Source organism: Thunnus thynnus, chromosome 4 (genome assembly GCF_963924715.1).
Source record: "Thunnus thynnus chromosome 4, fThuThy2.1, whole genome shotgun sequence".
NCBI lineage: Eukaryota > Metazoa > Chordata > Actinopteri > Scombriformes > Scombridae > Thunnus > Thunnus thynnus.
Genome location: NC_089520.1, coordinates 24,135,319 through 24,161,296, shown reverse-complemented (window position 1 = coordinate 24,161,296; position 25,978 = coordinate 24,135,319). Strand labels below are relative to the sequence as shown.

The 25,978-nt window shown below is 37.7% G+C and overlaps 1 protein-coding gene across 7 annotated transcripts in view; it reads left to right on the top strand.

Moving 5' to 3' along the window:
- Positions 1 to 25,978, top strand: part of cpne5b (copine Vb) — a 128,020-nt gene that overhangs the window by 22,461 nt on the left and 79,581 nt on the right. For 4 of the 7 annotated variants that reach the window (XR_010928186.1, XM_067587778.1, XM_067587779.1 and 1 more), the window contains 5 exons: positions 6,268 to 6,308; positions 6,682 to 6,728; positions 21,575 to 21,678; positions 23,518 to 23,557; positions 25,630 to 25,706. Coding sequence is in view for 6 of the 7 variants with exons in the window: in XM_067587778.1 (XP_067443879.1) it covers positions 6,268 to 6,308; positions 6,682 to 6,728; positions 21,575 to 21,678; positions 23,518 to 23,557; positions 25,630 to 25,706 (309 nt within the window). In the remaining variant the exon portion in view is untranslated. Of the gene's footprint in view, positions 1 to 6,267; positions 6,309 to 6,681; positions 6,729 to 6,870; positions 7,846 to 7,917; positions 8,277 to 8,766; positions 8,893 to 9,442; positions 9,544 to 21,574; positions 21,679 to 23,517; positions 23,558 to 25,629; positions 25,707 to 25,978 lie in introns of those variants that run through there. The other 3 variants (XM_067587784.1, XM_067587781.1, XM_067587782.1) reach the window with 3 other exon arrangements.

The window sequence follows — 25,978 nt, the reverse complement described above, 5'->3', positions numbered from 1 at the left end:
GACAGAGTGGGAAATTGAAGAGGACAGTGCGTGAAAGACAGTAAGGAAAGAAATAATATAAAGAACAGAGTTCACTATCAATGGCGATGTGGCAACTTTTGCTTAATGGCCACAGACAGAGATGGAGGTCACATAACACTATCTGGCCAAGACAGATTTTTAGCAATGCTGACAACATCAGTCTGTCAATAGGTTGGTTGGTTGGTTGGTCCGCCACTTTAGTCTGGACTGAAATACCTCATAAATGTAAAATATAACACAAATATTTGATGGATTTCCATGAAATTTTGTGCAAACATTCATGGTCCCAAGAGGATGAATCCTACTGATTTTGGTGATCTTCTGACTTTTTCTCTTGCACCACCAGCAGGTCAAACTTTTCTAATGAAATATCTCAACATCTACTAAATAGATTGCAACAAAATTTTGTACTGACATTTATGGTTCCCAGATGATATATTCTAATGACTTTGGTTATCCCATGACTTCTCCTGAAGCGCTACCATGAGGTTCACATTTGTTATTTTAAATGAAATGTCTTGACAACTGCTAATTGGTCATTCTTTAAACCAATTGCATACAGCGCTGGCACGTTCACTTTTGTGCAGCCCGGAAAAGCATCATCCAGCCTTAATACAGCAAACATACTTCAAGTAAGGTGAACACCGCAATGTCAGTAGTCAAAAAGTCATTAACTGTTCAGTGTTTTCTCAGATGAAAGACATTGTATATCTCTGAGCCAACAGATCTGCAAGAGAATAACTATGATCTATCTAAGAGAGGCACATAAAAACCATATAATGGAGGAGCTTTATGTTTTGACTCTAATGGTCTTTAAATTAAAGATCAAAACATCCAAAGTCAATATGAAAACTCAAGGGAAAGTTATGATTCTTCAGACAACTTGTAATTATTGTAAATTTCAAGCAGAGAACATCAATTGTCTTCCTCAACAGTAGAAAGAAAAATCAACCTCAGTCACCTATTAACATGTTCTACTGCACAAGTTACACATTTGTAAGACTTCAGTCAAATTTAAGTTGCTTCTTTTATCTTATCCTGGTAGGAACAAGTATTTCTGCAGTATTTCACAGTATTTTAGTGTATCATAGGATAGATTTATGTACTCATTTTCACACATAGACAGTAATTTCACAAAACTTTGGAAGACTACATCACACACTGCTAAAAATAAATTACAGAGATTGGAGAGTGGAGGGGAACAGACAGGCGGAGGAGCACACAGTGTGAAAGAGACCCTTGAAAATGACCTTTTTGATCTTTCTCCTTGCATTACAAAAGCCTATAATTTTCTGTCTCCAACCTTTGCTGTAAATCAGTGACACAGCAGGCACTAATCAAATGCCATTTTCACAAGATTCCTCTAAAAATGAGAAATGCTGAAATTATGGTTAGTGGTGTAGAATTAGCTGCAACAGTTACCAACACTACTCATATCCTTAAGTTAATATTCTCAGTTTGGGAATTAATGGTACTAATTACATTTTTTTCAACAACTACAGTGTTAACAGCAGCATTCAAAGGGCATAGTGTGAACTGAACTGAACATGTGAATATGTGAGTGTGATGTCCAAAGAAAAATAAGAAAAAGAGAAATTTAATTCTCCTGTCAGTGCCCTTGACCAAAGACATTCTTATACTCAGGATGGGTTACATGCAGAGATTAAATTTCACTGTAGAACTTTACCTATGACAAATAAAGTACCTTTACCTTTTTTTTTTTTTTTTTTAAACTTTTACCATTGGTTTTGACATAAGCCTACACAGAATCCATGTCTACTTGATCACCTTTCAGTCTGCTGAGCATACTTTCATATTATGCTGTTTCTACCATTGTGCTTGCCCATTCCTTTATGTTGGGGGCTTTAACTGATTTCCAGTGTCTTAGAATAATCCTGGAAGCTGTGACCAAGCCAACCGTTACTAACACTGACTGAGAATACTCACTTTGACACATTTGACATTGAGATCTCTCCCCTAACAGATACAAGCTGGGAGTCATGGGAATTATTAGACCAGACCATTCACTTACAGCCCCCACAACCCAGAATGATCTGACCACTGTGCACTCCCATATACAATACATGTATTGTACTGTAAATGTTCTAATAACTGTTTAGCCAAATTTCTCTTTAAGACCAGGAATTGTTATCTTTATACAGATATACAACACATCATTTGCCACTGGAGTGCCACTGCTTCCATTAGGGTGACAATTTATACAATCTATGAATTGTGGTCCAGACCCCTCTGGGATTTAAAAGAATAGGATTCAATGTATTTAGTTTCTGGGATAATATATCCATAGGATTGAATGGTGAACACAATTGTGACTCAGTATCTACCCACTCTACTCTGTCTTCTCCCAACTTCCAGTGTTTCATTAATTTGGCAATTTCAAAGGATAAAACATACAGTCTAAGGCTGGGCAGGCCTAATCCTCCACTTTCTTTAGGGACACATAGTTTGCTCATTTTGATTCTTGGTCTTTCCCCTTCCCACAGAAATTGTTGAACCATACTTCCATATTTATTAAAAATGTTGGATGGTATAGTAATTTGTAAGATCTTTGATATGTAATTAAACTGGGGAGCTATTGCCATTTTCTGAATACTAATTTTACCCAAAAAATGTCAGTTTCAGTTTTTTCCATTTCTCCTACAATTGATTAAAATTCAACAATGGCATTTCTTCCAGATCCCAACTTAGTCTAATTCCAAGGTATTTCATTCCTTCCTGGACATATTTAAAGTTAGATTTTATATGGATGACAGGATGCAGAGAGTGGCATGGCCTCTGACTTATTCCAGTTAAGAGCATAGCCCAAAAATTTTGAATATGACTGTATGGTCTCTATCAAGGGTGGCAGAGAGGTCAGTGTATAACATTACCAATGCCAAAATGTCATCTGTTTAGAGCAGTAGTTTATGTTCTTTGTCCCCTCCCTCAACATCTTTAATTTTGGTATTGACTCTCATAGCAGAAGCCAGGGGTCCTAAAAAGATAATTAATAATAGAGGGTTTAACGAACAGCCCTGCTGTGTTCCTCTACTAACCTTAAAGAATGCAGATATTAGGCCATTGGTAATTACTGCAGCCTTTGGTTCTTCATACAATGTCTCTTACCCACTTAATGAAACCAGGCTCAAAACCAAAGTGTGATAAGGTGGAAAAAAGACATTCCCACTCCACCTTATTGAACGCCTTCATCTAAAGAAATAGCAGTTATTAGGACCTGTTCAGATTTACTCAACCACATGAAATGTAATAATGTCCTCACATTGTCAGATGAAGACCTGTTCTTCATGAAGCCTACTTGGTTAGAATGAATAACGCTGGGCAGGACTCATTGTAGACATAAAGCTGGAATCTTTGTCAAGATTTTACAATTAAGATTGAGCAAACTTATGGGTCTAAAATTAGAAGGGTCAGGGGTGTCCTTATCTTTCTTGGGGATGAGTGATCCTAGGGCCTCATTGAGGGCTGGAGGTACCTGTCCTTTCCTAAATATCTCCTGATAAACCTCACATGGAATTGGGACAGGAATAGCTAGTATGTATTCCTTGTAATATTCTATGAGAAATCCATCATAACTGGGCGATTTCCCATTTTTTAAAAGTGACACAGCCTTTCTTATCTCTGCCTTAGGTTACTCTAAGCTCTCCACCTGATCAGGGAGGCGCTTAGGCACATTTATCTTGGAGAAAAATAACCCCAAATCATCTTGAGTAGAACCAGAAGGAACTGTTGATATATACAGAGTTTCATAGTAATCCTGAAAAACTCTGTTTAGCTGAGGAGGTTAACTAATTCCCCTTTTTAATCACTGTTATCATATTGGCAGAATTTTCATCTCTCAGTTGCCTGGCCAATAATTTACCCATCTTTTCCTCTCCTTCATAGAAATTGGATTTAACCTATATAGTGCATTTTCGGCTTTTTTATTGTAAAAAATCATGCAATTTTAATTTAAGGTCACAAAGATCTTGAAATAACAAATCAGAGAAGAGTTCTGTTATTTGAATTTCTTTCATTTTAATTTCCGTGTCTTGCTGTTTTATTCTGTTTACATGCTCTTCTTTTAGCTGCCTGTGCAATCAATTTTCGCCTTATATATGCTTTAGAGGCTACAGAAACTGTTGCAGTGTTTCCTGTGTTACCAATATTTATTTCAAAGATGAATTTTATATCCTCTAGTAGCAAAAAAGGATTGCTACTAGAAGATATAAAAGACTGATCTTGTAATAAGGAAATATTCTCCATCTGCCTCTCTTTTCTATTTCCAATCCTGGATCTATACACAATTTGACTGCCGCCCCCCGCATGGTCTGTGATAGCAATTGCCCTGATATCACACATTACTACACCATTTATTAGGGAATTTGCAATTAAGAAATAGCAAATTCTGGAGTAAGACATATGGCAATGGGAGAAAAATGTTTATTCTCTCTGAAGTGGATTGGTGAGCCTCAAAACATCTGTAGGTTGCAAATCTTTACACAAGATGTGAATTGCATCTCTCTCTGAAGATGCTTGATGGCTCCTGAATGGAGAACTGACATTATTAACAGTCAAATCCACACAGAGCATGATGGTGTAAGGATCAAATTTCACACAAAAAATTGTTAAAGTGTGACTATTTTTGTTTTAATAAGGAAAGCGTGAGGTTACACACTGCACGCGCTTGCAGCAAGGGAGGCGTGGTGGGTGTTTGCAGGGCAGAAAAAGAGACAAGCGTTCAGTAAACACAGACTTGCTGGTAATCAGTCTGCCATTGTACAAGATACCAAACCCCATAATTATCTGCACACCTGTGAGCCATCTGATTTTGCAGTATGTGAATGTATGAATTAGAATGTGTGTTTGTGCACATAAAAAACAACATGCACATGTAAGAGACTGTAAATGTGAAAATAATTGAACTGTGTACCCAGCCACTTTATGGCTTTACTGCAAGTGCTTTCATTTTCTTAGATGTGCAGAATTTGGTCTGTTATTATCTGTAGCCGTGCAGTAAAACTATGCTTAAGAGTAGCACAAAGGGCACACGACTTGGACGACTTGTTGGAACATCACTTCACTGGTTTCAGAACATCTCACCAAAGGACTGCAGTTGAAAATTAGCCCGCTGGCTAACACTACAGAAATGTTGATTAATGTGCGTTGTCCTTAAATAAATGAAAATAAAATTAAATACGTGATGATTCTTAAACACAGAATAGTTGCATGGCAACATATACAGGACTAGATATAGTAACATATACATGTCCTGCATCAGTAATTACACATCCATGTTACACCCACACAGGTGATTTCCCTTACTTTGACTGATTAGGGTTCCCAGGAATGTGTGGGTTGATTGACACATCCTTGTTAGTTTTATTGCACGGATGGAACAACTTACACCATTATCATTGTAATTTTTACATGGACTAAACTTCCTTAAAGAGCCAAATTTCGCTCCCTGTTCATTTCAGTGAGGAACAGGGTGAGAAGTGTTGCTGCTGGTCACAAATTTACCCTGCCTTGTTTCCCCAAAAAATCCAGCTGAGTTAGAAGTACTGTTACTTTGTTGAATTTGATTCAAAGAGATAAAGGTACAGGTGTTTAAGTACTTTGAAGTACCTTGTTCTGGAATTACCCTTTTTATGAGAAGCCTCTCCAAAAATACCACTTGTGACTTGAGCAAATGATCAGAAGCTGACAGCAGAACAGAAGCTACCATAAAAGACTGATGTTGAAGCTGTGGAGGGGCATCGTTTTTCTTTCTTGTACAAATCGAATCTAACTTAAAGCGCACCTACTGATGTTTTTTTTTTTTTTTCCTTGAGCTTTCTGCAAAATACCAAGTTCTGTGGTGAAAAATCTCTGAGGACAAGAGGGGAAAAGCTCAGAAATAACCTCACCGAATAAAGCTTTGTATTCAAGTGAATGCACCATCAGAAGGAGAAGAGGGTGAAAGAAGAAATGCAGCAAAAATATTCCTAACATCTTTTTTAACAAATAAAAAAAAGAAAAGAAAAGAGGAAGAAAAAAGCTGTAACCTGCACACAGCTCTACATTTGGACAGTTTCTAATTTAACAATTACTGTAGAGAATTACTTACTATTGAGAGTCTGGAGTCTACAGAAAAGTGCAATTTCATCAAAAAAGCGCTTTTGAATTCATTACTTCATCATAGCAGCATGTCAGCATGAACACAAGGTTGAGTAACAGTTGTTTCTCCTCTCTTTCATCATTTTCCAGAAACCTGCTGGATAAAGACACATTCTCCAAGTCAGATCCATGTGAGTATGTTGTATATCTGTCTTTGGATGTTTGTGTTCTTTTGTTGTCCCTGTGCTGATACTTAACTCTTTTAAAACTGCTGCATTCTGTCTCTCTCTCTGTCCTTTTGATTCTTCTCTCCTGGTCAGCATTGCTCTTGTCTGTTTTTGTGGATATGCTGTCTTGTGATTTGGGAAATATTTGTTATGCTCTGAGTGCCATGACTGTTTGTCCACTGTACTGGAGCTAAAACCCTCACATTGATTTCCCATTTGGAATCTGCCTACATTTCTCTGATTGTCTCTCTCTTTTTCTCTCCTTTTGCCTCTCTCATTTTCTCTTAATTTCACAATGTTTTATCTCATTCTGTGCCTATCTTGTACTTTTTCACAGTATGCGTGCTCTATACGCAAGGTGTTGAGACCAAACAGTGGAGGGAGGTGAGTATACAGACACACACAAGCACACACACACACACACATAAAAAAGAAGAAAGGACTTATGTCCAATTAAGTTCTTGCTGTGCCCGCTTTGTGTTTGTTGTTGTTTTGTGTGCACTGAAAAAAACAGATTTTGACCCCTTTTTAATGTTTCATGTTTTAATCAAGCTTATTTCTTAGATTTTAATGTGTTATTTAACTAGTAACTACACACCCAAATTCTGGTAGCTCCCTCCCTTCCAGCATAATTAAACAAGACTGAGTCAGAACCTAGTATATGGCTGCACCATGTATGAAACACTAGAGAAAGAGCGCCAGGCTTTGACTGAAGCCAGTTTGACATCTGGCCTTATTCAATACCAAACACGCCAAGTTCAGACTTGGCAAGTTCGACTCGGGAGTACAAACTCGGGAGGACGCGGTACGGTCATCCTGCAATTGGAACAGCTGCATACTTTCTGAAAGCAGCAGCTCAGCTTCAGCACAACTATCTGACTGTACTGTGACAAAATAATCTCAACTCAAAGCTCCACTAAAACTTTTTCTTATAAAAAATCCTCATTGACAGAGAGATGCAGTAAATTATGTTATTCAGTCTGCAATGTACCTATAATAAAAATCCAAACTGTTATGTAGCTTAATAAAATAAAACACAATTTAATTTAGACTGATCTGAAACATGACATAGATATCAGTCCCAACCAATCAACTCTACATCAGCATTGGCCTTACAAGGTTCAGGTCTGATTTAAAACATTAGATGGTGTGTTGAGCCATCCATGAAAAGCCGATTTTTATACATTTGGTAAGAAATGTCAATATTAATAAAAGCATTGATGTGTTTCATCACAGTACAGTCACATCATTTAGTTTACAGCTGAAAAAACATGTTTGCTCCATGTTCCAGAATATACTGTCTGTGATTAAAACAAGTTAATTTTACTCAATTAAAAGTAACTAGAAAAAAATATGTAAACACACCATGGATGTATAATAAGAGCTCTTATAATACATCCATGGCCCACACACGTGCCGCCATTTTACAGGGAGGATTGTTTTTTCTTTCTCGGAAGTGTGTGCAGCTTGAAAAATGCTGCATTAAAGATCTCTGATTTGGGTAAGTAAGCATTTCATAACCATTTGTGTACTATATTTTCTACTTTAACAGGGTCCTGTATACACTTTAAAATGTGTTTTGATAGAAAAAGAAGCAGTTATGAGCTGTGTGCTCTGATAACTTACATTAATTTTAGCTAACTTAGCAAGTGTAGCTAGATGTAACGTTAGCTATCGCTACGTTAATGTTACAAGCTAATCAACTTGATGTTGCTCTTTTGTTAAAATGCAAGATGAATTCAGTGTTTGTCTTGTTAACCGTTAGTTCTTATCTTTATTATGTTAGTTTATGAACACCTAACACTAGTCTACCAATTTGTTAGTTTGTTAGTTTGTTAGTTTTACCAATTATTTAATGCCTTGCTGCGTCACCTTTACCACTGTCACAGTTTGTAACTTAGACTGGTCATCCCTGACTGTCTGTAACGTTAAGTATGTTTTCTAATCTTGTCAGTGTGGTAAATTTAGCACAAAACTAAATATGGGAATTTATCATTAATGTATTATTAATGTTTGGTTTTTGTTGATACTACTCCAGTTTTTTGTGTTGACTGCCATATTTTTTGAGAATGTACTTTGCTGTGGTTATGAAAAAGAGTTTCTGATTTCACAAACTACATTTGGCACAGTTAAATTACACAATCTCTATAATTGTTACTCTCCCCTTCTCTTTTCATAAAATTCTGTCTCTTTGCTTGTTGCATCCACTAAAGCTTTGAAAATATTAATTTCTGATGTCATTTCTAAATGCTGTAAAGTAATATAAAATGATTCATTAGTAAAATATTGCAGTATCTAGAAAATAGTCTAGCAGTTAATAAATAAGTAATAATGAATAAAATGATGTTTCTGAAAATAAATTCCTTGTCTGTCTGCACTGTCCCGTTCTCTAATCTAACACTTTTTGCTTATTTTTCTGTAGTAATATTAAGGCAAAATTAAGTTGGCACAGTTGGACAGTCATTTACCCCAGCTGACATCTGTTTTCCCGAAGGAGGGACGCGTTTCTGGACAGAAACTAGCCAAATATCTGGAGATCTTGCAAGAGGTAAATATGTGTATACATAGTTGTATAAAATGTTAATAAACACTGTGTATTTCTGAAATGTACCTGTCTAGGACCATATGAGGTCTCATTTTGCCTCAAGAACAGCCTACATTATTTGTAAGGAGCAAGAAACATTCACTTCATATGGGCTAGAGAAGCAGCAGTGATTAGAAAGGTACCAATTCAATCCTAAGGTGGGGAAAGTGAAGGAACAGTGCATGCCTTAAGCAAGGCACTTGATAATCCTTAGCTCAGCGGTACCTACCTGTGAAGAAGAAAGCATTGTTCTCAGTGAAACTTTCCTTGATAAATAGAAGTTAAAACAGTCCTTTCACCCTGCACATTCAGACCTCTGACATTTTATAAAAACTAAGTCATACTTAACTAACATTCTTTAATTAAAGAGGGGAGGCCTTTTACCGTATGTATGACTAAGTCAATGTATAGTTTTTTAGGTTACCACATGTTGGAAATGTTCTACAATTTTTAAACATGTTCTTGTAATTATTTATGCATTTTGTCTTTTAATCATTGGAATCCTTTTACACAGGCTACAAGTGATGTCAACCTTAAAAGTGCTGCAGTCCTCAAGGCACTTATTGTAGCCTCTACCTTGGTGAAGATGATGGACATCTCATTCAGAAGTATATGGTTAGTCACTGTAATTGCATTTTCTAGTCACAAGTATAGTGTCTTATATTATAGAAAATGTTTTTAGATTCTGTTGTCACTCGCACACTAGTTATTACAAGCCTTAGTGTCAACACTAAGAATCTGTAGAATAGGCCGAGAAAATAGCTTTCACAACGTGAAACACCCTAAAAACATAACAAGCTCATACATTTTGCTCAACAAAGCAATGTGTTGGCTGCACAACAATGGCAGTGTTAGTCCTCTGTCAGTGTCAGCACTGGGTCTCTTCAGCCACAGAACCTCTTTTAGCTCCATTATTAACAGAGCTCACAGTCCAATTCATGATTATGTACTTCGAGGTCTAATGGCCATGTCATGTGTCAAATGATGTGTGTAGAACACACTTGATGCACCGTGCTGTGACAGAGCACTATAATAAAACATTAGACAGAAACTAATCTGTCTAATGTTTTATTATAGTGCTCGATCTTTCTACCATAAATTGAAAGGGGATTTCTCAGTTTTTAAAATATTCAGTATTATCTTTTTAATGCAGAGCTCTGGGTTATTTTTCAGTCAAAATACAGTTTAGTTTTTTATAGTCAACAGCTAGTAACCAGAATGTACTAATCCAGGAAGTGAATGTGGTAAAATTACTGCTGTTCTGTAGTGTCAATGATGGTCAACACTCCAGAGAATCGTCTATTTTACCACATTTGCTCCCAGAACTTCATGTCACCGGACATATGACAGATATTTTGTCCTTACCACTCAGAAGCTAATATAAAGTTGAAGTTCAAAAACACCTCGGGCCACAGCAATGCACATAAAATGTATCTGGTTTAAGCAGGGTGTTTATGACAAAGTACATGTCAACAAAGATTTTTTTTAGAATTCAGTCTTCATTTACACAGCTTAACAAGAAAAGACATATAGAATATCACCAGACTTATTTTTAGAAATTGTTTGGTATGTGAGCAAGATGAACATTTCTCATCAAGTAAAGTATATGCCATTAAAATTAAATAAATTACGTAAACAAATGTTTCATTTTTCTCCTATTTTCTTAAAACTGCAGTGCGGAACGTCTCCCCTTTCTGGCAGAGATAGTAATTAAAACACTGTCAACACGTGCTTTATGACATACGCCGACTGACTGGCCTCACCCAGCCAGCTGCTCCGAAAACATCGGAGCAAATTTATGAATTAGTGTTAACTGGATAAACTGACCACATATTGGGAATCTAAATGGTTACTTTCTTGTCTGAAAAAATATTAAAACTTAATAAAATGACATATTAACAGTTCTACAGCAAAAATTACAACAGCTTTTAGCCATGCATCCTCAGTATGCCCGTCGGGATGCATTGGGATGCCTAACATGACGTAATATTCCCAGCAAATCTGAGGGGAAACCAATAATTTCTGGTTGATGTAAAATACCGGTGCGCCAGTGCGGGAATGTCCTACCAGACACCAGATTTAAAAACTCTGTATACTGTGAAATACAGAGAGATTTATCTGGCGGTGATAGGCTTAATCAGCATTGAGTGAACTGGTTCGGCAAGGGCTGGAATTTAACAGACGTTCATTTATATGTAAAGTCCCGCACTCCAGCTTTAAAATATACAGGACATCAAAGGAGATGACATCCTGAGAGACCTGCAGAAGACATCCATGGGCATATATAGTATGTCATCAAGGAGGAGGGTGGAGAAACTGGACATTATGATGACACTGGCATTTTTATTGAAGGAGTGATCACTCTGGACAACAATGGCTCTGCAGCCTGAGCTTGTGCATTGATGCTAGGAGTCATCTATGCACTGAACTACTACAAATTCATTCAGAAAGTGCTCTTGCAAAGTCCTTGGACTAAAGAATAAAATCTGTGTTCTGTAGGACTGTAGGATTTTTTCAGCCGCACATATGAACACTGTTAAGGATCATTGATGTTTCTGGTTTTGGGGGGGTGATAGAGAGCATTTAATGTGATGAGAAATGCAGCTCCAGAAGATGTTGCAATATTAGGAAATTAGGAACAAAGTGAGGGCAGGACTGAAGTATTAACACAGCCACTGATGAGAACATTACACCCACCATAGGGTGAGGGATTTTCACTTGAAATGAAAATTGTAATAGTGTTTGCAGGGTATTGTAATCTCAGATAGGGCTGCAACTACCAATTATTTTCATTATTAATTCATCTGTCATTTATTTTCTTGATTAATCAATTTGTTGTTTGGTCTATAAAATGGTGATAAATGGTGATAAAGGGTGATTGGTGTTTCCCAAAGCCCAAGATGACGACCTCAAATGTCTTGTTTTGTCAAGTTGTTGTGACCAACCCAAAGATATTCAATTTACTATCTGAGAGGGCTAAAGAAAAATATTCACATTTAAGAAGCTAGCGAATTTAAATATTTTTTCTTAAAAGATGACTCAAAATGATTAATTGATTATCAGAATAGTGGGCAATTTTTGTTGATCGACTAATCAATTAATCTTTGCAGCTCTAATCTCAGAATCAGGTCATCCATGTTTGTTGTCTCCCAGCTATGGACAGTTCTAGTACATTTTGTTTTTGTTATGAATGGTGCTGGTACTTTTTTTGTGTTTCTTTTGTTTTTTATTACTGGTCTTTTTTTCAATGGATGACACTGGTACATTAAGCAACAAGGACTCTTGTGTTCTTTCTTGTCTCGGATCATGAGACTGCATTTCATTATGTAATTTATGTTAATGTTTGTGTTTCTTATAGAATCAGAGCAACAGGTTTAATTTTCTTTAAATTGGAAACTTATCAGTGTTTTATCTTTTTAGAGAAGCTTTTAACAGCTAAGGTCTACAGTCCGTGTAATAAGGATTACAGTTAATGGAAGTTGCTCTTTACACATGCTTGTCTGATAGATGCAATGGTATTGTAAGTTTTCAATCATCTTGGCTCAAGAGACTTGCTCTGATAAAGATGTTAAATTAATGTGGCAAAATAAAGTCAGAGTTGTTCAAATATATTCTGTTTGGTTTAATTGTCTGAATGTGTGTGTGTGTGTGGATAGGAGGGGCGAGGCTGTAGTTGGCTTTAGCACTTCTTAAAGCTGTTCAGCCATCAGTTGTCTGAAAATGCCAGTGAAATAATCTGTAATGGGAGTCTTCAGTCACTGAAGAAGAACCCTCACAATGTAATGATCAATATGATGACATTTTGGGGACTAATACACGCTGGGAGGCATTAAGCCAGCTCTCACTGTGGCTTGTTTGGTTTATGTAGTCCACGCAGGCAGCATTACTGCCCATTCTCTCTATCATCTAACCATTCTTTTCTGTTTGTCCACTCAATCACAAACTATTTGGACTTCAGGTTAAAAACTAATTAACTAGCAAATAAATAAACTCAATATGGAATTGAGGCACTAATAAATGTAGTTTTAAAAGTTTTGTGCCTTTGTAGATACTACTGCTCTGTCCAGCAGTGAGTGGTAAGCGAAATTATGTCAGAACTGTAAAAACGATTTGCTGGAAAAATGTATGGAAGCCCTCAATTATTTTAAATGAAGGGGGGGGGGGGGGGGGGAAACTAACCCCCTTCACTTTTCTAGCAGCTGGGGAAACAATAGACGTGACTTTTCTTGGTCTTGAGAAGCTGCCGCATTTATTAAATGACACACTGTAGTCTATACTGTACATTTACTGCCATATTGACAACTTGCTGCTAACCTTTTCCTCTGCTCCACTCACATTCACTGTCACTTTTCTGCCGCTTGCTCAACCACACACTCACTACGCACACACATTACACACTGCCTTATTCCTTAATGGAGCTACACTACTCTTATAACGGTACCTTTCATGTACATGTCCTTTGAACAATTAGGAGAGGGAGGATGACTCAAAACTATTCCATGGTAACTAAGGTGTTATTGTGCTCGCACAGTTAATGAGTGAAAATCATTAGTAGCCCATTGATGTTAATGATAGTGTGCAATTTTAGCAGCAATGCTCAATGTAGGGGAAACACTGTGATATCTTGAGTAGAGAACAAGAAAAAGAAGTGAAATCACTACTGTTTGTTTACGTAGCCGCTGCAAGTCGGCTGAGATGCAGCTTCTGGGGGCTAACCAATCAGAACAGAGTGGGCTCATTGAGAGGGAGGCCTTAAGGAGACAGGAGCTAAAATGGTCTGTTTCAGACAGAGGCTGAATTGAGGGGCTGTGTAAAGGGTCAGTATAAGTTAAGTACTTTTTTGAACTGTGAATCATGTAAAGATATTCAATTAGAGACCTGGAAATGTGTATGATATGCCCCCTTTAACAAAAGTACAGAATATCACCAGCCATGATAAAACATTAAATAAAATAATAATAAACAAAATAATAAATATAAAATAGGACATAATAATACAGGTGAAAAAAGATAAAAGTTTAGGACACAATAAATTAAGGTGATTTTACAATAACACAACAAATTAGATTAACATGTGGGACACTCACATCTTAATTATTTAATGTCCATGTGGTAGTAAAAACAAATCTGAAAAAAAAAGTCTTGTGTAGAAAAGTTATAAGTGACGTCTCTTGCCTGATCTCCTCAGGGAGGTTGTCATTCCGAAGCTTAGTGGAGATAAATAGTGAAGGGTGATGCTATTTCAATTGATTTGATGCTTGATTTCACTGGACATATGAGCACGGTGCAAAATGCTGTTAAAGAGACTTGTTAGGCGTGAGGTCTATCAATACAAATGTGACAAAACAAGTAGTTAATGTCTCTGATTCTCTTACACTTCACGCTGTGTGTTTGTCTTGTGTTAGTATACTGTATATTTCTGTGCTTGCTCATGCACATATATCCCCAACAGACTAGATGTCTTTAATGTCAGCCTTCATGTTTGACATCATTACTCATCCCATACAGTAGTGCAAATTGTCCACGCATCCAAAAAGCCATAGATATAATTTTTACAGACCTGATCCATTGTGGATGTATAATAGACCAGAATTTAATGGAATTCACATGTATTTATACCATCAAATGACCCTCGTCTGCTGCTTGTGTGTTTACTCGCTGAGAACAGATGGCTTTGTGGGCTTTCATTCAAATGGAGCTGAAGGACTGTGGCGGACTCTGTTGTGTGTGTGTTTGTAAAAAAAATGTGTTTATACATATGTGTATATGCTTAATGCATAGGTGTATGCATATGCCAGGTCTTTTCGTATAAACCCTCTTTCACACTTCACACATATGGCACTTTGTTTTTCTAGTTTGCCACTGACTGTAGGACAGGCTATTCCAATCAAGTATACAAAACATGATTAATATAATGAGAATTTTCACAAGCCAAATGATACTTCGTTCTGTCATGTTCCCTGATTTTATTGTTAAAATAGAGACATTTAAAGCGATCCATTTAAACCATCACTTCCATAATTGTATTGTTAAGAAGTGGTAGGTGTTAATGCAGCTGCAGGTAACACTGTGGAAGCAGGGATGAACACTTCCAAACTTCAGACAGAACAAGCACAGCCAAACAGGTGACTCACCAGGTACTTAAATAACATTTCTTGACAGGACCCTCTAGCACATAAATCTTTCAGCAGCTCGGGTAACATTTGATGATGATTTCTCCCTCCTCCAGTACTTGTTGTGCATGACGTCATGTTTGCGCAGCTGGTGCTCTTTATCAGGGTCTTCATTAGATGAGTAATGTCCCCATTATTTTTGCCGTCTTTGCCTTCTTCATTGTTGCACACATTTCACTCTCCTCTACAATAAAATTACAATGAAATACTATGCTCTGGATTTGGTGGGTGACATTTTTATTCAATTTTACATTTTGGCTGATTTCAGGGGTTTTTACCTGGTCCAGACACTGTTTTGCCCAAGGGTTCATTATATTCACTTTAATAATAAGTGTGAAAGCTGTATAGAAAACTGGTTTCAAACTCATATGCTGGTAGTTGAACAACCCCATTTTTCTATGTGACATATTCACTTTATCTGTTACCATGTATAATAATGGTAATGTAAAATAATACTTTCCTCAAACAAGCTACTGTATGTTCACATGTACAGTGTAACACATGTGAACATATTTAGGTAATATTTCATGTGTTAAGGGGAGGTCATGCTTAGAAACACACTCTGACCATTCTCCTCTCCTTAATATACCCATCTCTAAAGCTTCACAACCTCCTTTCCTCTGAAAAAAACAGACCCGCAAATGAAATCAGAGGTAAACAAACAAAGCCCTGCATTATTTAATCATTAAACATAGAGGTCCACAGCACATTATTAATAACATGATTAAAGACATTGATACGTTTTATTACTAGTTATTTGCAAGTTTTAGTACATGTCATCATCCCTTCCAATTAACTGATGAAACATACCCTGTCATTATGTTGATACCACTATCTAATAAGTCACCCTTTATAAAGACTTATGAGTTATAACTTTATTAATGGTTCATAAATAATTTACAGACGCTTTATTGAGAGATCTTTTGGGTAATTGGATCTTTTGGATCTTTTCGGTCACCAGGTTGTGAAAAATCTCTCTGATGCTTATCCTCCTCCAGCAGAACAATTGCTTAACATTTGAAACTGCACATTTGATGGATTCATGTAAAACGCCTTTATCAATAACGTATTAGAACTGCAGATCAATTACTTTTGCTGGTAGCTTAATAGAAAGTGAGAAACTCATGAGCATGACTTCATGACTCATCGCCAGAGATTTCTAACAACTCAGCAACCCCAAAGTTCTTACTGATGACTTACCATTAATAAAACCATTAGTTACAACTTATAAACCCTTTATAAACGGTGGTGTGGTGCCATATTTCTGTCATCAGTCTTTAATTGCTGCACAAGCAATGAACTAAGCCAAACTCAAAGTTCAAGAAATTAAAGCTTTTGCCAAACTGCATGGGCTTCCTCTACTTTTCTCCCTCACTGGCTACATTGTTGCTGTCTAAGTTTTGAGAGACATCACCTGCCACCACACGCTGTTGGTTTAGTCTTCCTCGTGAGTGTGTGTGTGTGTGGCTGCACCGGGGTGCTTAAAGCTCTAACAGACTTTGGGATTTATTTTCCCAAGAAGCCAAACAACACTTGAGGATGTGTGGAGGGAAGAAATGTTTTTTCAGCTGGTTGTTTGGCTCTTTTTCCTCCCTCAACGACTAAAGTATCCGTAATTCTCTATCGTTCCTGGGGGGCTGTTCAATACTCTGCGTGTTTCTGTGTGTTTTATCTCTCTGTCCTGGGGATTTTTAAACATGCCCCCGGCTGTTTCAATCAGTGAGTGGGGACCCAAACGCAGAAGATGGACACAGAGAGTTAGGTTAAAAGAGAGAGTTTGGAAGATGTTGGATATTTGCAGGTGGGGATGAGTGATAATGGAAGGAGCTGGAGCATGGCTGTACTGCAGTAGGGTGAGGGTGACAGCGTGGCTGGCTGGAGTGAAGTGGAGGTGAAGAGGCAGGTTGGCAAGCAGATGGGAGTGCAGTGATCCTAGGGCACGGGAAAAACCGTGAGTGTCAGCACACAAAAACATGGAAACAACAAATTCTCAAGAAAATCACTAGTAGTAAGTAGCCCAAGAACGTGAGTCTACCATAGTGGCTGGAACAACGATCTGGAAAAGAATGGGTGAAGAATCAGGGTTGATATCCTGCAGGTTGATGAGCGGATGGAGGGCAGGTGTGCAGATGATCAGGGAGCCAGGAGAGTGAAGAGATGAAAGCCTCGCCCACGCCAACACAGACACAGACAGGGAGAGACCATTAATTGTATATAAAGTTGATGACATGACAGCTCCCCAAAAGTGTAGCCAAAACATCTCGATCGCCCCCTGGTGGCTGGCTGCACTATAGGTCTTAAGTCACGCCCCCTTCCTGTCAGTGGATGGGACATGGGCCAAACTAAGTGCATGTCAAATAAATTTTTCCCAAAGATGGTTTCTGTCATTTTAGGTAGTTCTTATCAGCTGATGTTCTAATTTTTCTGATAAGTTTGTTTTTAATTAGTTATTTGAAAAAATAAAAAGGGGGAATGATGTCATGATTGACAGTTATGACAGCTGCTCCATCAAACGGTGGGACAGCTGAGGGGGCTCCAAATGACATCACACAAGGAGGATGGCAGCTCCTGAAAAGGAGATATTTTGGCTTGACTTTTACATAGTGGTAGGAAGTAGAGACGTGTCATCCATCTTTATATACAGTCTATGGGAGAGACAGATGGGAGCACTGGAAACGCAGGGGAGTGGGAGACACAAGAGACACTAGGGAATATGCTGGGGCACAGCCTCGACCGTGACACCTGCACTCTTCACAGAAGGTTTTTCTCAGAAGAAAAGCTCAGTCTCACACCAATTCACACTACCCTCATATACCTCTCTCTGTGAGAACAGAAGACTCCACCAAGCTCATTATATCAGCATTACGTTACAGTCTACCAAACACGGTACAGAGAGAATAAAAATCCATGTTGGTCAGAGAGCTACAGGACATTCACATGCCACAAATCTCTGGTGGTGGTTCATGTGTACTCCAGGGAAAGAGATAATGAAGTCTTTGTCAAGTTTGGAACAACAAACCACAAAGATAATGAAGGACTAGAGTCATGTCATGTTATCGCTCTCCTGTGCTGGGGCCTTTATTTTACACCATGCTCTCACTTACAGTGTTTGTGTGTGTCTAAGTGACACTACTGGTCTCTACAGTAGAGTTCAGTTTGCCATATGTATCTGTGTGTGAGCTACTTCATGCTAGATTCTCATTAGCCAACTCCATCAGCCCAGCAATATCTAATGAACTCTGCAGCACCGTATTTTCTCTTCCACTCAGCAGGGAAATCACATTATGGAGCTCGTCTTTGCCATCACCCGCCTCTTTTACTAACACGTGCTCGCAGTCTCATCAACACCTCAGGGTCTCTTAGAAAGTCTAGGTGGCTTACAGATTCAACATCAGCATCCTCTCCTCTGCTTTTCTCCCTCACTGGTGTTACATTTAGGTCCTCAGCGAGTGAGTTCATGCTGAGAAAAATAAAACCTTAAAAAGCAGAGTTCAAAGAGGTATTCAGCATTATGTAAGAATATAGAAGTTTTATATATGTTGTGTTGTCATAATTGCCCACAATGTATTGTATTTGTTGTTTTTGCTGTAAGGAAAGGTTAACTCACACATCCACCTACAGTACCTGCCTTCCATGTTATGGAAAAACAAGATCAACTCCCACTTGCAAACAGCTTCTTTGACATTGATTGGAATCGCAGAGTTTGGCAGCTTTCCAATAAAACAGGGCACGTTTGGCTGTGAGAACTGAATCATAACTATAACAGTCACAACAAAAGCAATGAAGGATTAGGATAGAAATTAATTCATTAAGATTCATTTGATAAAGGTAACTATTATTATAGACAAAAGGTCAGTACTTGCTAGACCCAAACACAGGGGACTGCAGGCAACAGGAACTTGAAGAAGAAATCTTTATAACAGTGAACAGAACTCCTTATGCACAGCCAGTATTTTCAGTTACATGCTCGTCAGTCGCAGGAACATCTTAGGTGAAGATCAAGTTAACCACCGCACACTGAATGACTTTAATGTGACTTTATTGGAGCGAACAACGTGTTTCGCATGTAGCTTCTTCAGGTTCACTCAGCAAAAATACATGACTACTACAGGTGTGATGAATACATCTGGGTCACATGACTAATTATCACAGTCTTCATTTTCTCAAAGTATGTCAAAGAACATGACAATAATATTACACAAAATTACACTTTTCATAAAACATGACATGGTTAATATTACACAGAGTTACAAGAATGACACCATTTTACATAATTTTAACTTAATTTGAAAAACTGACTGAAGAGGATGAACTAAATTTCCTTATAAGAAAGGACTATCTGTCCTGCAGCTGTCCTTTTATACCACTAAATGGGAAGGGTGAGTGTCAGAGGACATAGTGTCTCATCTTAATATTTTCATATTATAGAGGAGAACTCAAATCCCGTGTTTCATTAAGTCCATACGGTTCAATTGTATTCAATTCATAAATCCAAAATGCCTCCCCTCTTAAGAGCTGGTTAATCAAATTACCACCTCTTGGACTGGGTCGTACTTTTTCAGTGCCGATAAATTTGAGGGAAGTACCCCTATGGTCCTTCTCCTTGTAGTGCCTAGCAATGGCATAATCCATATTTCCATTTGTAATGGCAGCCTTACGCTCAGCAACTCTCACTTTAAGATGACCTGCATACATTAAGCTACATGGGCATTTCTTGATGTGTAGAGAGACAATTAATGAATTCTTTTATATCATATGTCTTTCCTGTATGAGGGTGATTAAATGTCTTGCTATCAAATGTGTTTGAACAGTTTGCACATTTTCCATATTTATAGTTTCCAACATTTGTTGAGAAAGCCAGTTAGTTTGTGCAGGTTCCTTATACATAGAACTGACAACAATATCTCTGACATTTCTGCCTCTCTCGAAGCAAAAATGAGGTCTAGAGGATGACAAATGATTCAAACTTAGGTCACATCCCAGAATTTTACAATATTTGTCAATAATCTGTTTGACTTGCATAGATACCGTACAAAATTCAGATACAAAAGTTATTCTGTTTTCAGTATGTTTAGGGGGAGGATTTAATAACTATTCCCAATCTATTCTGTTAGCTTTTCCAATAGCTTAATCAATAAGTATCTGGTCTTATCCCCTTTGTCTAAAACGTTGAGACATTTCATTAGCCTTAGTTTGATAATCCTCTTCTTTACTACATATTCTTCTCAGTCTCACAAACTGACCATATAGGATGTTACTGATCATATGGTCAAGGTGGAAACTTGTAGAGTGTAAAAAGGTGTTTCTGTCAGTTTCTTTTGGATAAATAGATGTCTCCAATTTTCTATATGGAAAATTATATATAGAAAAACTTCTATATAGAAAATACTTTTCGGTCCTCAGACCTTGATGACATAATCAGGTCATCAGGTAATTCTCTCTTCTCTTGCATATGGACACACCTGCCAACAAGAAACTGAAGGTGTGCACGAGCCTTTACAGTTAAGTGTCAGAAAGGTAAAAAGGAGGAGCATTCAGAATCAGTTTGACCATCCAACAAGCAGTTTACTTGATGCATATTGTCCATCAATAACACCATAAATTGTGGCTCCATCACTATTTGTGCTTGTGCCAACCAATTTTTGCTGCAGCAGAATAGTTCTTACTTCCATAAAGTATTTAATCACTTAATAATTATAAAGCATTCAAGAATTAAAACTTCACACTTCATTTTGATGAAGTATTTGATTAAATATGGTAAATCTAGGAGGTATTAAATGATTTATATGTTATTATATCTCATATGGGGAACCCTTAATCAGCTTTTTGTACAGTGTATGCACGTGATGTTGATGAGTCTTTGCCAGCCTTTCTCTGGCATTTCCCCCCCGCATTTGGCACTTTGGGAGTGAGAATCCCACTAATTAGGAGGCCTTAATCACTGCTTTTCTCCTCCTCTTCCTTCCCACTCCTTTCCCACTCCCACTCTCCCCCTTCTTTTTCTGTCCTAACTCCCCACTCCCCACTCCAGTTTTGCCTCCTTTTCTTCACCACTGCTCTTCATATCTATTCAGCCATTTTTCTTCCGCTCTTTTTCTCTGCCCATGTTATTTCTCTCTCTCTCTACACACATATTTTCCTCATCTCCTCCTTTGTATCTTCTCTTACTCTCTGTGGGGTGGATGAGTGAGTTATCCTGCTGTAATTAATGTGGGAGAGAAGTGAGGATCAAGAAACCAAGAAACACACCCTTGGTTTCCTCTGCACAGCAGCAGCGTGTGAAAGCACCTCCATTAATCAGCTTTCTGTAAATATATGCGTATGCAAGTGTAAAAAGTCTGAAAAAAAGAAGAAAAAGTAGAAAAAACATTAAGTTCAACCAAACACCATTTCTAACTGTATTTGTTTTTTAAACAGTATTTTCTTTTCATCCACGTTCCCTCCTGACCTCATCTGTCTTTCTCCTTGCACAGTTTGGCAGAACAGAGGTGATAGACAACACCCTGAACCCCGACTTTGTTCGAAAGTACATCTTGGACTACTTTTTTGAGGAGAAGCAGAATCTTCGCTTCGACTTGTGAGTGATTTTCTTTGAAGTCTTATTATCACCGTGCCTTCTCACCTGCCCTCTGTCCTTACTGCGAAGCATTTTTATCTCTCAGTGTGTTGATTGAAAAATCAGTTGAGTTAGGTTAGTCTGAAGAAACTGACCTCATGATTAGTATCATGACATAACAGTGATTTTCATATTCTTTTGCATCATTCTCATCTTTCATCAAGCAGTCTCTCTCTTTCTGTCTCTCCTTGAGGATTTTCTTACTTCAACATAATTTTTTTCTGACACGAGTGGTGGATGGCAATCTCAGTCGGTTGGCCATTTTAGACTGAAATATTTCTATCACATGGATTGCCGTGAAATTTGCTATGGATGTCCATGATGCCCAGAGGAGGAATCCTAACCATGAGAGTGAAATTTGTGGTTTTAAGTGAAATCTCTCAACAACTGTTGGATGGATTAAATTTAGTACAGACATTCATGTTATTCATGTTGTTAAATACCTGCAAAACTAATAACATTACCATCAACCTCAGCTGTACTTTGTGTTTAGTGCTAATTAGCAAATGTTTGTATGCTAACACGCTAAAATAAGATGTAGAAAATCACACTATATATCATGTTATACCTGCTAAACATGAGCAGGTTAGCGTTGTCATTGTGCGCATGTTAGCATGCTGACATTAGCATTGATCTAAAAGCATCACTGTGCCTACCTACAGCCTCACAGAGCCGCTATAGTATGGCTGTAAATTCTTAGTCTTGTTCAATATATCAACATGATCATTCTTCCATATGGACTGTGATGTTGGACAGCTTGTAGGGTTAACTGCCAGCTTTTATGGGCTGGAAACATAAAGAATGCTGTCTCTGCATTTATTTTATTTTGTTCAGCTCTTTTATAGATACAGTTAATTTCCATATGAAATCACATAAACAACCATTTCCTCAAACTTCTTTCAAAAGAATGACCTCTAGTACAACCCACCTTTATATCTTCTGCAGCTATGCCATCAAACAATATAAAAATACATGCAATTTGGTAACTTTATCATATGATCTTTCTTTTGAATTAATAGTGAGAGAAAGACATAAACTATAGCCTGGTTTGTGCAGCCTATCAGCATCTTTTCTCATAAGCCTTTACTTAAATATGACTCTGTTTCTGTTTAGTTGTGCTTGATTAATGTCTTGGTGAACTGGATCTATCGTTTCATCAGATATTTAATCTTAGTACATCTCATATGCTCCATTTTCCTCACTTTCATTGCTTTATATTCACATGCAAATCAGATCAGGACCAACACTCATTATTATGGAAGAAGAGAAAAGGTCTTATTGAACTCTTCACCACTTGCTCTGCCCCATTGATAGTAACATCTGAAAAGATGCTAAGGTCCTCCCCTCTTTTTATCTTGGCTCATTGTGTATTTTACACATATGATGACTTTTGTCCTTTTTATGTCTAATGATGTCCACCCACCTCTTCACCTACTGGGATTTTCCTTTAAGCTAGTCTCTTTCTTCTGTTTGTTCTCGCTGTTTCATGTGTTCTGATTCCTTTTAATACTCCACAATTATATCCTTGTTGTCATATCCCTCCTCTCCCCCAGATTTGCCAAGTTTGAGACATAGTATTTCCTTACAAACAAACAAAAACATCCAAAAAGCCAAAAATTGGAAGTGCAGTGTACCATCAGTGTAATTCTTTCTGCCTTGGATGATGACAGATCACTGGGGTTCATTTGAAATCTGTTGTTTAAGAGCATATCAATCAAAATGTCTCCACTTAGATAAGAGTCTCCTCTACAGCTGTTAAAGTAGAAATTGCTTTGCTGCTTTTATTTTGTTCCCTTTCAGGTATGATGTGGACTCTAAAAGCCCAGACCTGTCCAAACATGTGAGTGCTCATTCTTATTTCAAACCTCGAATCACTGATAAGTGGCCAGTCTTGAGTAAAATTGTGATTATTGGCCTGAATGGCTCCGAAAATTAAAAAAGTTAATATTGCTTATTGAAATACGTGATTTGAGATTGGCCAAACCCTTTATCAGTGGTCTTTCTGTTTCTGCATGTTTCTATTTGGGTGTTGCCTACTGCATGTTGTCTCCTTGATGGAATAAAGCAAACCCTTTGTAGTGCTTGGTTCATAGTAAAATCCAAATACAATTGTTTCTTTTTCATTTTATAGAATGAGTTACAGGAATTATCCATGCTGCAATTTGCCATGGAAATGCAATTTCTTATATATCTACAGTGTAGTTTTATATAGTCTTATATTTTTTCTCATTTGCGGTAGTCAATGATAGGCATTGTGCAATTATTTCCCGTACAACCATATAGAAAAGCTTAAGTTATGCAATGCTTTTAACCACTAGTTTCTATTCTAAGCAATATACCATCATTTTATGTACAGTATTTTTGTTTCAATAGCAAAGCATACACTGTTTTTTCACAAAGCTGGAAACTATGGTGACTGAAAGCATTGACCAAAGTGTGCTATCAAAATAATCAGTTTTGATGATTATTTGATGTATTTGGATGACCAGGGTTTGCATTTTTTCATCACTTGCTTTAATTCAACCCATTGCATGCTTAGGTTTGAGTTTTTGGACAGTTATGGCACAGTATGTTGTGTCTTTCCATTCTCACCTCATCATCTTGAGCAGTGTTAGGAGTGCTAGGTATTGTATAGTGTTGTGTTCTGGTATATGATGTGCTCTGTTGTTGTTGTTATTGTCACTGTTGTTGTTGCTGCTGCTGCCCAACCTTTCTGGAAGCCTGCAGAACTCAACGTAGGTCCCAGCATCTCTCGCACCTCTGACACTGCATGGCTGCTGTCTCATATTAATGATCCTTCTCTCAAGAGGAAGGATGGTGTCACTGATCTGAGTGGGTGCTGTAGCAATCAAGCAAAGCCATCTGAGCAACCCTTAACTAATGTTATCACTCTTATCCACTCAAAGGGTTCCACATTGGCCATACTGGGGAAAAAAACTGACATTTGGTCTTTCACTAGTTTACGTTTTTGTTGATAGTTATGAAGATGGTGAGATTTTCCACAGCTTTTGATAGGATCAGGCTCTCCCTAGTAGTAGTGAGTGGAATCAGTGGGCATAACAGACCAAAGACACACTATAGCCTGATGCTGATATTTTTAGTTTGCCCTATCTGCCAAGGCAAAAATCTTTGGTTTTGATTGTCCTGTGATTATTTTAAAAAAAGACAGTGTTGAAACCAAACACTCAGCATGATTGTTTTCTGTCCTGTCAAGAACTGGCAGTCTTATGTACCAGATTAATGCTGGATGATACTGAGAGGCTGTCTATCTCTAAAAAACCTTGAGATAGTTGTGAATCATATTCCTTGTCGTTGTCCATAATGCTTTCAATCCCTCCATCTTCTCTCATTTGTCTGTTACCCTCCACAATTCATCAAAGCATGCTTACCATATATATGTACATACTGACCTTAATGGCACAGTGGCTTTTGAGTTCAGTCCAACAAATTTGCCTTACATTTCATATCAAAACTGGACATGATGTCAAATTGTTGAGCACAGTAGTGGTCTTTGAGGAAACGGAGAACACTATATCTGTCTTACAGTTGACAGCACACCATCAAGCTTTTGCACTTTGTAGTGCAAACTTAATATAAAATGGGGTCATGTGACACCACTTAAATCTATAGTAATTTTGTTAGTTTTAAACAGAGGATGTCACACCAAAAACCGTCATTCCTGTTGGGTAAAACTTTGGATTCACAGGCCAAATTTTAAACCTTCAAATTTGAAGAAGCATAAGGGAACAAGCTTCATTGGCAGAAACAAATTCTTGAATTTCACATTTGTATGAGTTTCAGTGTAAGTAGAATGGGAGGAATGTTCCTGAGTTTCAAGTCTGACCAAACCCTAACACTGATTTGTTGTGTCTACTCCAAAACTACCTGCCCTCCATTTTTTCCTCATTCCAGGACTTTTTGGGTCAGACGTTCTGTACTCTTGGGGAGATTGTTGGATCACCCGCCAGCCGACTGGAGAAACCACTGGGGTGAGTAAGATTTTAGTGTGTAGTGTTAACTGGCGAAACACTACTCCAAATGTGATCTGGGAACAGTATGGTGTGTGAAAAGGGGAGTTAAGAACATAGACTGTATAAAGATGGATGTAGTGAGGCGTGACACCACCCATTGGTTTGAAGTGGAGCCAGTTTGAAACCCAGAGTTACAACTTATGGTCAGCACCATCTTTTCCATTTGGAGGATTAGGGTTAGGGTTAGGGTTAAGACCTTCCAAATAAGGAGTGCAGGGTGTTGTCTTTCA